Source organism: Biomphalaria glabrata, chromosome 17 (genome assembly GCF_947242115.1).
Source record: "Biomphalaria glabrata chromosome 17, xgBioGlab47.1, whole genome shotgun sequence".
Classification (NCBI taxonomy): domain Eukaryota; kingdom Metazoa; phylum Mollusca; class Gastropoda; family Planorbidae; genus Biomphalaria; species Biomphalaria glabrata.
This window is the reverse complement of record NC_074727.1, coordinates 18,629,156-18,642,831: the sequence shown is the minus strand read 5'-3', so window position 1 is coordinate 18,642,831 and position 13,676 is coordinate 18,629,156. Positions and strand designations below refer to the sequence as shown.

Sequence of the window (13,676 nt, the reverse complement as noted above, 5' to 3'; positions counted from 1 at the left end):
TGTGTCTTGACAGTCATTGATAGAGCTTAATGTTTTAACACCATTAGAACTACATTTTGATAACTGCTACTGCAGATGCCATGAAACTCATTTCTAGAATTACATGTTTTGACAGTCGTCGCTGTAGCTTTCACATTTAACTAATTTTTAGACAAACAACTTTGTAGGAAATTCCCACAACATTTATAGAATTAGTGTCAAGACAAATCGCTTAAACTGAAATATGTTGATGCATAGATTTGTACACAGGATTGTTTCCCCTGAAATATGCCTTAAACATTATATTTTGACAGATTTATTACCTGCAACTGAGACATCAGCTATTTTTGTTGTCTTTCTCTTTTGATCACCTGATATGCTGTTGTCAATGGTTTGTTCATGTTGATTTAAGACAATGGCTTTCTGTTGACTTGGCAATATTTCTGCAATGTCTTGATGTGCTTCTGAGATGTCCTGATGTGGTTGTGCTAAATGTTCTTGAAAGACAATCTTATCATGAGTCAAAAACTTGCAACTATTGCACTCATAAAGAGAAATCTCTTCATGACATTTGCTGTAATGTCTTCTCATTCTTTTGTAAGATTTCTTTAACACATTGCATAGTTCACATGCATACATCAGTTCTGAAATACACAAATGATATAAAATAATTTTAGTGACAAGGGGAAATAAAGCACAAGGGAAAGTCATTCCTGGAGCTACATCACTTAATTGTCATTTCTAAAGCTATATTTCTTTGTAGTCTTTCTTTCAGCTATGTATCTTTGTAGTCAATCTGAGAGCATAATTAAGATGAGGATTTTTCCCCTGTAATAGGTTATGTGTAATAATTCTTTTTCACACCTATCAGTGATTTAAAAAAAATATCTTTATGTTTACTTTTTTTTTTTAATTTACACTTTTTTTTTGTAAAAGAAATTGTGCATAAAAAAAATGTTTATTATCTGAAGGGTTTGCTAAATTTACTAATTTATTTTATTTATTAATTTCTTTTCATCTAAAGGGTTTTCTTTCTATTTGTAAATACAATGTCTAAGCTAAGGTAACCCTAATGTCTTATTATTATTTTTGCTACAAAACACATAACCAGAAGCAATATGGAAATGGGGTGACGGGTGGAGGAGTATAAAATACTACACAATCTAAACTTATATACTAGTAATCTTAACCCCCAACCAAATTTCATTTCTATATCTAAATGTGCTTAGTAATGATTCTCCCAAACAAGTATTTGCAGGTTTATATCTAAATTTTTAAAAAGGTCTTAACCAATAAATGATTGAATTTGGTATGATATAAAAATCCTATAATCTTAAAAAATGAATGCCCGAAGAATTTTCTTTTTGTTCTTTATTTTTACATTCTGAACAATTCAAATTTAAAATTATTTCAAGGGTGATCCGACTGAAGTGAAGGAAACATACCCAGGAATACAACATTTCAAGCTAGAAAGCAGGCAAAGTGTCATTCAAAGACACAAAGGGCTGTTAAAAGTGCATTAAGCATACCTTTAATTGGTTTATCTTTCATTGGCACCTCAGCTTCCTCATTAACTGCCACATACTCGGGGTTATTCATTTCTTTCTTTTGCATCACTTTATGTATCCTTTTATCATCTAAAAGTTCATCAGCAACTTTTTTATCATCATGCACAGTTTCCAATCTTCTAATCTTTCTTGGCTTAACATCGTCACTTGTGTCGGTTATTTTAGGGAAAGGATGAGACCAAGAAATGTCTTTCAATTGAAGAGTAGACATTTCTTTGTCATACTGATTATTTTCTCCGTGCTCTTTACGGCAATGTTTTCTGTACTGCTTTAGACTTGTTAACAACAAGTTGCAGATCTTGCACAGATATTCCATCTCTGAAAATTAAAATTATTATTTAATAATTACAGTTCTTAATGGTAGAAATATCTGTTTTTAAAGTTAACTATTTGATTCTTAAATACCAAAACTAAAAATCCCAGTCTACACCAGGATTCAAACCCAGGACCCCTGGTTTGGAAGTCAAGTGTTTTACCAATCAGCCACCAAGATTCAAGTAATGCACATAGAATCATTTTTATGTCGATAGCATAAAAATATTGGAAATATAGAGTTGAAACAATTAGCAAATCGTATAGCTGATGGCAAAAACCAACAAAATCTGTCTAAGTCTAAGCCTCCTGCTGGACAGCCAAAGATTATGACATGCAAGGTTTGAACTTGAAGATATCGTAAGGAGCAGCACATGACCAATCTTTTAAAAATTTTCAAGCAAATTACCAAAAAAAAAAAAAAAAATTAGAGTGCTTAGAGTCATTAAATTTTCATTTCAATTTTCAAAAACATTGTATCTACTTTCAATGTTTATGAATGCTTTTACAACCTTTTTATAAACACAAATATTTAGCTTTGATCACTTAGAAACAAGATATTTATTATGCAGGAAATTACATTTTTCTTTCATTCCCAATATATAAAAATATTAATTAATTAATATTCTTACTGGGTTTTTTTCCTTTTAAAGTGCAGTAGATAAAAAAATATTATTAATATTGAGAGTTAATAGATTAAAAAAAATATATCAAATAGTATAGACAATATTCATTTTTAAATTCTTAAAATAAGTACAAGTATATTGCTTTTTTAGCGGCCCCCGTAAGGGGAAAAAGCCGCTAATAGGTTTGTCCATCTGTCACACTCAGATCTCGAAAACTAGAAGAGATATGAAAAATATTATTTCATCATTAAATGCGGCTTGAAAAGTTTAGGTGCAACGGCTACTTTTGGTTTTCTAAAAGCAAACCGTTTAATTTATAAAATTAATTATGCAAGCGATTTTTTCATAAAAATACACCAATTCTAAAACAATTACGTAAATGTAAGGGAGGCAATGTTACAATATGCTAACAAAGATGGACAATTTTTGTGTATTTTCAGTATCACTAAGTCAAATATATTTTTAAAATGTACACGAAATGTTTACAACAAATATAAATAATAGTTAAAGATGATTTTTCTGGTCAACTAGCTGCTAAAATTAAAAGAAAGCATTTCTGTTTGTTTATAAAGGCTAATAATGCATTTTGTATGTAAATATCACGCACATTTTTTTTAATGGACTTTTTATGCAGCGATTTTCGTGCAGTAGCGTAACGTCGCTACATGATCAGGTGCTAAACCAATTCCTTAAACTTTTTTAAACAATCAGATTTTATTTATTTTTTTGTTTAGTGCCCCCATCCAAATAAAAGAAGATTATTTTTGTGCATTTTGTCTGTTGGTCGGTCTGTCCGTCACGATTAGATTTAAAAAACTAGAACTCTAAAAGCTATTGAAAATCTGTTTACACTTTAATGTTCCTCCCGTAACATCTCAATAGTTTTAAGTATCTAAAAATTAATTGTTTCGGATTTTTTTGTGCAAAAATAATCAAACCCAACAAATGTTTGTTTGCTCTTCTAATTTATATTACATTCAATTTCCATGCTTAAACGTTGCAAAAACACATTATCAATAATATGTTGTTCCGTTTTTTATGTAAATAGCATATTAATGCTAAATCAAAATCTTTATACTGACTTATATTTCATTAAGTGTAAAAATGTTCCGGATATTGTTTTATATAGCATGAATTATGCCTAATGATTGTTTGAAATCGCATAATTTACTAATATTACACTTATATTATTTGACAATGCGTCACTATAATTTGGTTATCAATATCAAATTGTTCTGTATTTTCATCTTTAAACAAATTTTAAAAATATCGACAATAGGTTGTTCAGGGCTTTAAAAAAAAGTAATTTACTAGAATTGATTACTGAAAATTACTTTTTAGACATTTTTTTTTCTTGCTAAAACATAACATAGAAGTTTTGTAATCGATAAAGAAAGTTCCGGATTTTGTTTCTTACAAATCGTCCCCAGAAATTTCCGAACTTATAACGCCAAATAATTGTTTGAACTCCCTCTTCTAATTAATTAACAAATAATCTTATTTACGAAATAATGTTTTTACGGATTTTTATGAAAAATATTTTAACTCACTACTCTCTTACAGTACATTTAACTTTCTACCTAAAACATTATAAAATCTAATTATCGTTAATATCATGTTCCGATTTTTAAGGAAAACAGAATCCAAACACCAAAGTAAGGTATGAAAAACTCTCCACATGGCTGTAGTACATCTAATTTTTATACGAGACCATCCAAAAAATTTAATTAACGGTATTACATTTAACTGAAATTCTCTTTTTCTTTTACTATTTATACAAACATCCGGAACAATCTATTATATAAACTTTTCAATTGTGTTCATACCTAAAAATTATTGCGATGTTTTGAAACGTAAAATAAAGGTTAATCAATTTTTAATAACTTTTAGTTGTTGTTTTTTTTTTATATCAAGATGACGGACAGACCGACTGACAGACAAAACGCAAAGACAATGCGGTTTGATCCTTTTTAAATAAATTCTATTAGAACTCAGTGCACCAATGTCTATGAACCCTCATTAAATATCTCATGTAAATAAAGACATTTTTTTTATGGTACCGGTACTAGCCTATTGTGAGGCAATGGAATTTTTTTTCTTTGACGTCATATGAATGGACTCTTCAAATGTAATGTTAAAAGAACGCACTCGGTGCACCAATGTATATGAACACTCGATAAATGGCTCGTAATGATAAAGGCGATTTTTAGTCTAGCTAGGCCGTGTGACGTAGTGTTTTTTTTTTCTTTTGACGTCATATGGAATGAATTCTTTAAAAGAAATGCTAAAAGAACGCACTCGGTGCACCAATGTCTATGAACACTCGATAAATGTCTCGTAATGATGAAGGCGATTTTTATTCTAGCTAGGCCGTGTGACGTAGTGTTTTTTTTTTCCTCTGACGTTATATGGAATTAATTCTTCAAATGAAATGAAAAAAGAACTCGGTATAGTAATGTTTATTAAGCCTCGTTATGTGACTCGCGTTTAAAAAAGGAATGATATCTTGATTTAGATCTAATCTAGATTTTTTAAACTAGATCTAGATTTTTATTACAGTATATCTAGATCTGGATTTATATTCTAATTAAAATTATTTTAGATTCTAGATCTAGAATTTCTAGATCTAGTTTAGACTAAAATAGACTAGATTAAGATGTAGAATTTCAATTTCTAAACTTAAAGTGTAAAAAAAAAGTGTAGATTTTCATTTCCAAACGTTTTGATCAATATTGTAATGTTTTAATATACTAAAACTAATCTACTATTTTTTATTTAATTTAAATTTAAATTTACGGCAAATGAATCTTTGAAACATTATTACTTTTGACCATCAAAATTAAATCACCTCTTGAATATTATTTGCGAATTTGCAGATCCGACAGGGATCCGACTTCGACGGGGGCCGCCTATGAGTTTGTGTAACACAAACTCTCTTTGTAATCTTGTTGTTTTTAAATTTATTTATAAATAAATTTCCTTTTTTTTTTTACCAAAACATGCACTATCAATTTTTAATGTGTACTGCTAAACCATTAGGCATTATAAACAATTAAAATGGTTAGAAAAGATATATTTCTTTTAAAGAAAATAATAATAATACTATATAAATATATATTTAAGGAAATGATTTTTGTCTTTTGAATTAATTCTAACTCCGCCGTATGCCGGTCCCAAGCCCGGGTGAGAAAGGAGGAGGGTTTGGCGTGGGGCTAGCGACCCCACCCTGTAAAACCACTATTGCTACAGAAACGGCAAACTCGACACATAATGAAAACTATACATGCGGCGAGGGCGGCCAAACCCTGATGACGGTGTTGGATCAAAGCCAACTGGAAGTCCAATACCCGATACATGGCAAGCCTTTCAACGCAAGGAAACCGACTCTTATAGGCACGTGGAATGTAAGAACCCTGAATCAATGCGGTAAACTGGCCCAACTTTTAAGAGAGTTTGACTCTTATCGGCTGGACATCCTTGGGATCTGCGAGATGCGGTGGACGTCAAGTGGAAAAATTATCAATGATGGCAAGACAATAATATATTCAGGACATGACAAGGAGCACATTGGTGGTGTAGGAATCATCATGTCTAAAATAGCAGCTTCAGCGCTAATTGCTTGGAAGCCGATCAGTGACCGCATCATTACAGCTCGACTCCAAACAAAGCAAATTAAAGTCACTACCATCCAAGCTTATGCCCCTACAGAGGATGCAGAAGATACCATCAAAGATCAGTTCTATAATCAACTACAAACCACTCTTGATGAAACACCTACTCACGACCTAATTCTACTGATGGGAGATTTTAATGCCAAAATCAATCCCAACCGAACTGGCTTTGAATATGTAATGGGACCATATGGCTCTGCAGAAAACATCAGTGATAATGGCGAGCGTTTGATTTCTCTCTGCGCATCCAACAGCCTTTCAATTGGAAACACATATTTTAAGCACAAACAAATACACAAAAAAACATGGCGATCACCAAATGGGGAAACCTTCAACGAGATAGATTACATTTGCATCTCCAAACGATGGAGGTCATCTCTGTTAGACGTGCGGACCCGCAGAGGAGCTGATATCGGCTCAGACCACTACCTTGTCAGTGGCAAATGTAAGCTCCGATTGAAACGCCAACCAAAACGAGCCACACGACCCCGCCCATTTAATGTAGAGAAGCTTAAAGACGGCAATACTGCAGCACAGTTCCAATTGAAACTAACGAACCGCTTTGAGGCTCTTGCAGATATATTGACCCTTGAAGAAGAGTGGGCCAACTTCAAAGATACCACTATTGGGTGCGCAGAAGAAGTTATCGGAAGGAGGCGAGGTTCATACAAGGAACGGTGGATACAAGACAGAACATGGAAATTGATAGATGAGAGGAAAGAGGCCAAACGTAGACGAGATCAGAAAAATGAAACACAGGATCGCAGCCTAGCGGAAGAAGCCTATAGGGAAGCAGATCTGAAAGTAAAGAGAAGCTGTCGGCAAGATAAACGGGACTGGATTGAGCAGAAAGGACAAGAGGCACAAGCAGCTGCAAGCAGAAATGACACAAAAACCCTCCATCGTATTGTCCGAGATCTCACTGGAGCAAAGAGTGGACATGGGGCACCAATAAAAGACAAGCAAGGCAAAACTTTGTTAACGAAAGAAGAACAGGATGCAAGATGGGTAGAGCACTTTAAAGAGACCCTTAACCAACTGTCGCCAGACATAACTTACATATTCAAGGACCCCTCTCCAGACAATGATCTCAAGGTCAAGACAGACCCAATAACTGCTGAGGAGGTTACCATGGCCATTGCAGTGCTAAATAATAACAAAGCACCAGGACTAGACATGATATCAGCAGAAATGCTAAAATATGGGGGACAGTGCATTGTTAACAGAATGACTGATCTCTTAAATCTCTGTTGGCGAACTTCAAAAGTCCCAGAGGACTGGCAAAAGGGAGTGATTGTAAAGCTTCCAAAAAAGGGCAACTTGGCAGACTGTAACAACTGGAGGGGCATTACTCTCCTCTCTGTCCCAGGCAAAGTTTTCAGCACTGTTTTGTTGAGACGGCTTCAACAGTCTGTAGATGAAAGGCTCAGAGAAGAACAAGCAGGTTTCCGAAGAGGCAGATCATGTACAGAGCAGATTTTCGTTTTACGAAATATCATAGAACAAAGTTTTGAGTACCAACAACGGCTAACGATCAGTTTCGTGGACTTCAAAAAAGCGTTTGATAGTGTCCACCGAGAATCACTATGGAAAATAGTTAGAGAATACGGTATACCAGAAAAATTCGTCCAGATCCTACGACACCTTTACAGTCAGTCTAGTTGCTGCATTAAAACAGAAGAGGGAACAACAGAGTTTTTTACAATCGAGACAGGTGTGAGACAGGGGTGCATCTTATCTCCCTTCCTTTTCCTCCTAGCCATCGACTACATAATGAGGAGAGCAATGAACCAGACTGCCTTTGGTATTCCATGGCATGAACAACTCCGATTGACGGACTTGGACTTTGCTGATGATGTTGCACTACTCGGGGCTACAAATAAATGCATTCAAGAAATGACGGAGAGCCTAGACAGAGAGGCACCCAAAATTGGCCTCCGCATAAACTTGGATAAGACTAAAATTATGCGAGTGGGATATAAGGCAAAGGGTGTCCCCGTCAGACTTGGCGAGTCAAAGCTTGAAGAGCTGGACAAGTTCAAGTTCACATAACAAATGATGGAGACGCTTACCATGATGTAGCGTGCCGAATAGGAAAGGCAGGGAGCATTTTCCAAAGGCTGCAGCCTATTTGGACTAGCCAAGCCATTGGACTCGAGACAAAAATACACCTTCTCAACACAATCGTCATTCCAACTGCTACATATGCATGTGAGACGTGGAAGTCATCTGTCAAAATTGAGAAAAGACTAAATGTGGCTCAACAGAGATGGCTGAGACGGATTTTAAGAGTCAGATACACAGACCGGATCTCAAACAAGGAAATCCTTTGCCGAACTGGGAGTCGAACACTTAGTGAGGTTGTGACTGAGCGTCGCATGAGGTTTGCGGGACATGTTCTACGTCAAAATGAATTACGCACACCAAGAGTTGCGATAACATGGAAGCCAAAACGAGGAAAGCGCAAACAGGGACGTCCTCGTATTACCTGGCGACACACCTTCATGGAGGACCTCAGAACAGTGGACACCAGATGGGAAGAGGCTTCAGACATTGCCAGTGACAGATCATTATGGAGACAGCTTGCCGCCCAATGCGCCGAACGGCGCGGGAGGACCTAAGTCTAAGTAAGTAAGAATTAATTCTGTTAAAGGTAGGATTCGATGCAAATTTTAAAAAGCTTAAAACTTTAAAAGTATGAAGCTAATTTTACGCAAACCTTTAAGAATTTGCATTACCTTTAATTAGACAGTGTTTAGATGGTTGACTAGATAACAGTTGTTTTTTCAATGTGTTTGATGGCATAATGTTCATCTTCATCCTTTTGACAGTTTGTTCAGCAAAGTTCTGTGAGTTTTCTTTAATGTCCTTGCTCTTTTTCTTATGTAGTTTCATACTTTCTCTCATTTTTTTTCTGTGCTTTACTTTATGTTCTTTTGTATTTGATGGAAATTCTTCTTTTATTTCTTTGACACAGGAGGGTATTTCTTCCATGACATTGGATGGTATATTCTCTTTTATTTCTGATATTATTTCTTTTTTGATGTTTGATGTTACATCATCTTTTATTTCTTTAACTATTTCAATAGCATCCAATAAATCAGACTTTATGATTTTATCTTTATTTTTTTTATAATTCTTTCTTTCCTATTACGATTTTTCTGTTTGTCATTTGTATCTGGATTATGTTGCCCATTCATTTTTAGTCTATTTGGCTCTGTGGCATCTCTTAAGTCCAACAGATGTTTTTGAAGTTTGGTCACAACAAAAAGATGAGGTCCTATCCTGTTCAAAATCTTTCACACAAAGAGACTTGTTTAATAAAAAGCATCATCATAATTCGTCTCATTTGCGAGAAGTTTCTATTATATGTCTGTAAGGTGGGAATTCTTGTAAGTGATCATAAAGAATGGTCGTATGTTTGAAGTGAAATAGGCATAAACAAGACTGATACTGAATAACTCTTATACATCGCTTTCTTAGGCTCGTCTTTTGTTTTCTAAAGAAGTTTTCCTGAAAAGAAAGGTTGACAGAGTTATTATTGATGATAAATGTGGTAAATGCCTTCACCAATATAAATATTATATATAAAGAATAAAGAGTTTGTGTCACACACAAACCTCTAGAAAGCCTTTAAACTAGGCAAAGGTTAGTCTTACACATTACAAAGTTAGAAAGTTGTAGATCTAAATCTAATTGCTTCTATATTTCTATTATAGAGTAGTGTTTGAAATCTTTTTTTTTCTATACTTAGGTACTCAGAATATAAAAGGAAATCAGCTTATTAAGGCAAGTTTGGGCCCATCCTGACGATATTAAATGAAGTCACTCCATGATGTAGCGACATGTGGAGCCAGACATTAGCTATTCTCGCTGATAATATGAAGTACAAATGATTTATATTATGCATTGTTTAACGGCTTATCTTTGATCAACCTAGTGGAGAGAATGCTATCAAAGTGTTTTTTTACATTATATTTATAAATATTATAAAGCTGAGGAAGTTTCTACCAAACCACATTCTAGAAAAAGGATCGAAGTCAATTTACAAACAAGTAGATTAGAATATGCATGTGAGATAAAACAATCAAATTAAAAATCATACAATGGGGTAGCTGTGTTCCAAATTTCAAGCTTCTATCTATTATGGTTATAAAGTTATGATGAGATACCGACGAAAATTCATTTTTACGATCACAGTTTTTTGGACATTTTCTATAGTCCATTTTTCTACACATAAAACGGCATAACTTTGTTCCTATATATAGTAGATTCTTATATCTGAACACCGACTTAAGGGAACTAGGTCAAATTTTTATTTTATTTTTTTATTTGGTGAAGGTTTAACTTACAAAAAAACTGAAAGTAGATTATTCTTCAACTAAAGGATAATAAAAATAGCTGTGTTTCTTTGTATTACCACCCATCTATATAGTCAAGATTTTATTTTAAAATAAATTGGGTCACTTCATGCTCCTATATTGAATGCAGTTTTTGTGCTTTCCCCTTCATTGGACAGTGAGCACCATCATTCAACACCACTACGTAATTGCTAAACACCACTACGTAATAGCTAATAAATTATATCTGTGTTAACTAAAAATTATTTAGATTGTATTAAAAGAAGTAGATTTTGCAATATGTATTTATAGTCTATTTCCTCATATACTCTCTCTCTCTCCATATATATATATATATATATATGTTGTTTATAGTTTATTTATTTAAATTTTAAATACCTATATAATCTATGTGTAGAAACAGACAGAAATAAATCTATATATATATAGATCTATAAATTAATTATTATAATTTAATAAACATGATATTTTCAACTAGGCTACATGTATTCTCTCTGTCTTTCTTTTAATTCCCATCAACGGACCCTCTTCTTGTTTTCATAATTTAGATGTTCGTTTTGTTACACCTTAACACCCCCTCCCTCCCATAGATCATGCTTATAATTCTTTTCATGACTCTCTCCCTCATCCCTCCACTGCCTGTTTGATCGGTTGTGACACTACACTCTTAGTGTATACCTCTCCTCACCGCCAGCTCACCTGGCCTGATCACCTGCAGTGGACATGGTCTCTGGCTTCAAATTAGCAGCCCACACTTTTTCTTTCATTCATAAATAATATATTGTAGATAGGTTGATTTAGGTCATGTTTATTCATTGAAAAAATCATAGATTTATTAATCCCAATAATATTTCTTATTATGATTTTGCCATGTCCAATAAAGGAGAATGTGTTAAATTCATTATTCGTTGGGACACCTCCTTTTTAAATTTTATTTAACAGCTAGCAGTATAAATGTGATTTGGATGTCTTTCTAAAGATGTTTTGATATGCCCATCAGCCTATGATCAAACAGGCTCATAATATAGCCTTCATCCCTTATATGGGTATGAATTGCCGGGGGAGGTTAAAACAATAGCATTACATACATGGTTATCGAGAATCTAAAAAACTGCCATCTGCTTTGGAAAAGCGGAACAAAAATACCAGAACGTATCTAAAATTGGACATGCACAGTCCTGAAACATCGTTATTAGCTCCAAACAAAAAACAAATGAATTACAAACAAAAAAAAGCGACTCGTTCAATGAAGGAGAATTTGATGGGGCTGGGGTGTCCGTTATATAAAAGCCTCCTCTAACTCTAACATAGAAAGATAAATATGGTATCAATGTAAACCTCTCACTCTCTCAGCAACTCAGCGTGAGCAAGCTCTATATATAATTCTATATAGACTCTATATATAACTAGATCTAGATAGTTTCTGTTTTTATATATTTATTTTGAATTTTTTGTCAAAGTAACACAAAGTCTGACAAAGTTAAGTACCTAGCCTACACTTTTACACTACTGACACTACACTAATCATAGATTTCACAGCATTGTATTTCTAGATCTAGATCTATATATTATATAATATAGTAGGTACTTTGACATCCCTACTCTACTGACCTATAAACTGCTAGTCTATATAGTTTTGAAACACCATGGCTAGACTTCCAAAACCATGGTGTTAGTTGATTGATTGTTGTTTTTACATTTGCTTCATGTTTTAAAAACCCTCATGCTAATCTTAAAGGAGGATTCCTAAGCTTTTGAATGATACCACATTGTCAACAAATGAAAGTCGTGTTTATTTAGAAAATTTACAATAAAGCCATAGGTAAGAATGATTTTGCATTTAATATAATTTTTAAGCAAGCTTGGAATTTTTTTATTGAATTTAGACCTAGATTTATGCTTAAAGTTTGTTATTTCATTATTTTTTAATGAAATTTTGCCCTCCAAAATTAAAAAAAATTCCCCTAACAAATACTAACATGCTATAAATGATGCCAAATTAGGCTATTTTTCAAAACGGGTAAATAGAAAAATTATAACTACCATAACAATCTATGACTATAGTATTAAAATCAATATTTTTATTATAGAGTAGTGTTAGAAATCTTTTTTTTCTATACTTAGGTACACAAAATATAAAAGGAAATCAGCTAATTAAGCCAAGTTTGGGCCCATCCTGACAATGTTAAATGAAGTCACTCCATGATGCAGCGACATGTGGCGCCAGGCATTAGTAATTCTCGTGGATAATATGAAGTAAAAATGATTTATGCATTGTTTAACAGCTTATCTTTGATCAACCTAGTGGAGAGAATGTTATCAAGGTGTTTTTTTACATTATATTTATAAATATTATAAAGCTGAGGAAGTTTCTACCAAACAGCATTCTAGAAAAAGGATCGAAGTCAATTTTCAAACAATTGGATTAGCTGTGAATGAATGTACATGTTAGCTGCGTGTGATATGAAACATTCAAATTAAAAATCATATAATGGGGTAGCTGTGTTTCAAATTTCAAGCTTTTATCTATTTAATTAAATTATGGTTATAAAGTTATGATGAGATTTTGTTGTATCTAATTTAAATTACTAATAGTCCATTTTTCTACACATAAAACGGCATAACTTTGCTCCTATATAACATAGAAAGATAAATGAAATAAATGTGGTATCATTGTAACCCTCTCAGCAAGCTCTACATAACTAAATAAATAGCTTCTGTTCATATATATTTATTTTGAATTTTTTGTCAAAGTACCTAAATATAGATCTAGTCTAGATCTAAATCTAATGACAGTAATCATGAGTAATGAGTAAAGTAAATGTATAGTATGATTATGATTTTACTATCTTAGTATCTAGGGATTGTGAGATTGTCAAATGTCACTGTCACACTGAGTCACTGTGACTGTGAGTGAATAATCATGATCATGATGTAGAATGTAGTCTACAGTAGATCTAGATTCTAGTAGATTGAGTTGAAAATTGAGTCACTAATTAAATTAGACTAATACCTCTAGTAGGCTCTAGATAGATCTCTGAGTATAACTAGATCTATAGAAAACATAAGTCTGATTTATATAAAAATAAGATCTTTTAAGACATGCTTCGCGGTAAAGCCAATATTAGTTCATACTGTTCATAGGTCAGTCAACAAAAA

General features: G+C 33.3%; 1 protein-coding gene across 2 annotated transcripts in view; it reads right to left on the bottom strand.

Moving 5' to 3' along the window:
• The window catches only part of LOC106052587 (zinc finger protein 850-like), a 34,052-nt gene extending 20,376 nt beyond the window's left edge, over positions 1–13,676 (bottom strand). The window contains exons 1-4 of one of the 2 annotated variants that reach the window (XM_056015025.1): positions 13,653–13,676; positions 8,895–9,669; positions 1,509–1,865; positions 303–623 (exon numbers count right to left, since the gene is read on the bottom strand). In XM_056015025.1, coding sequence (XP_055871000.1) covers positions 303–623; positions 1,509–1,865; positions 8,895–9,150 — 934 coding nt within the window. In that variant the 5' untranslated portion in view covers positions 9,151–9,669; positions 13,653–13,676. Of the gene's footprint in view, positions 1–302; positions 624–1,508; positions 1,866–8,894; positions 9,670–13,530 lie in introns of both variants that reach the window. The other variant, XM_056015026.1, reaches the window with a different exon arrangement.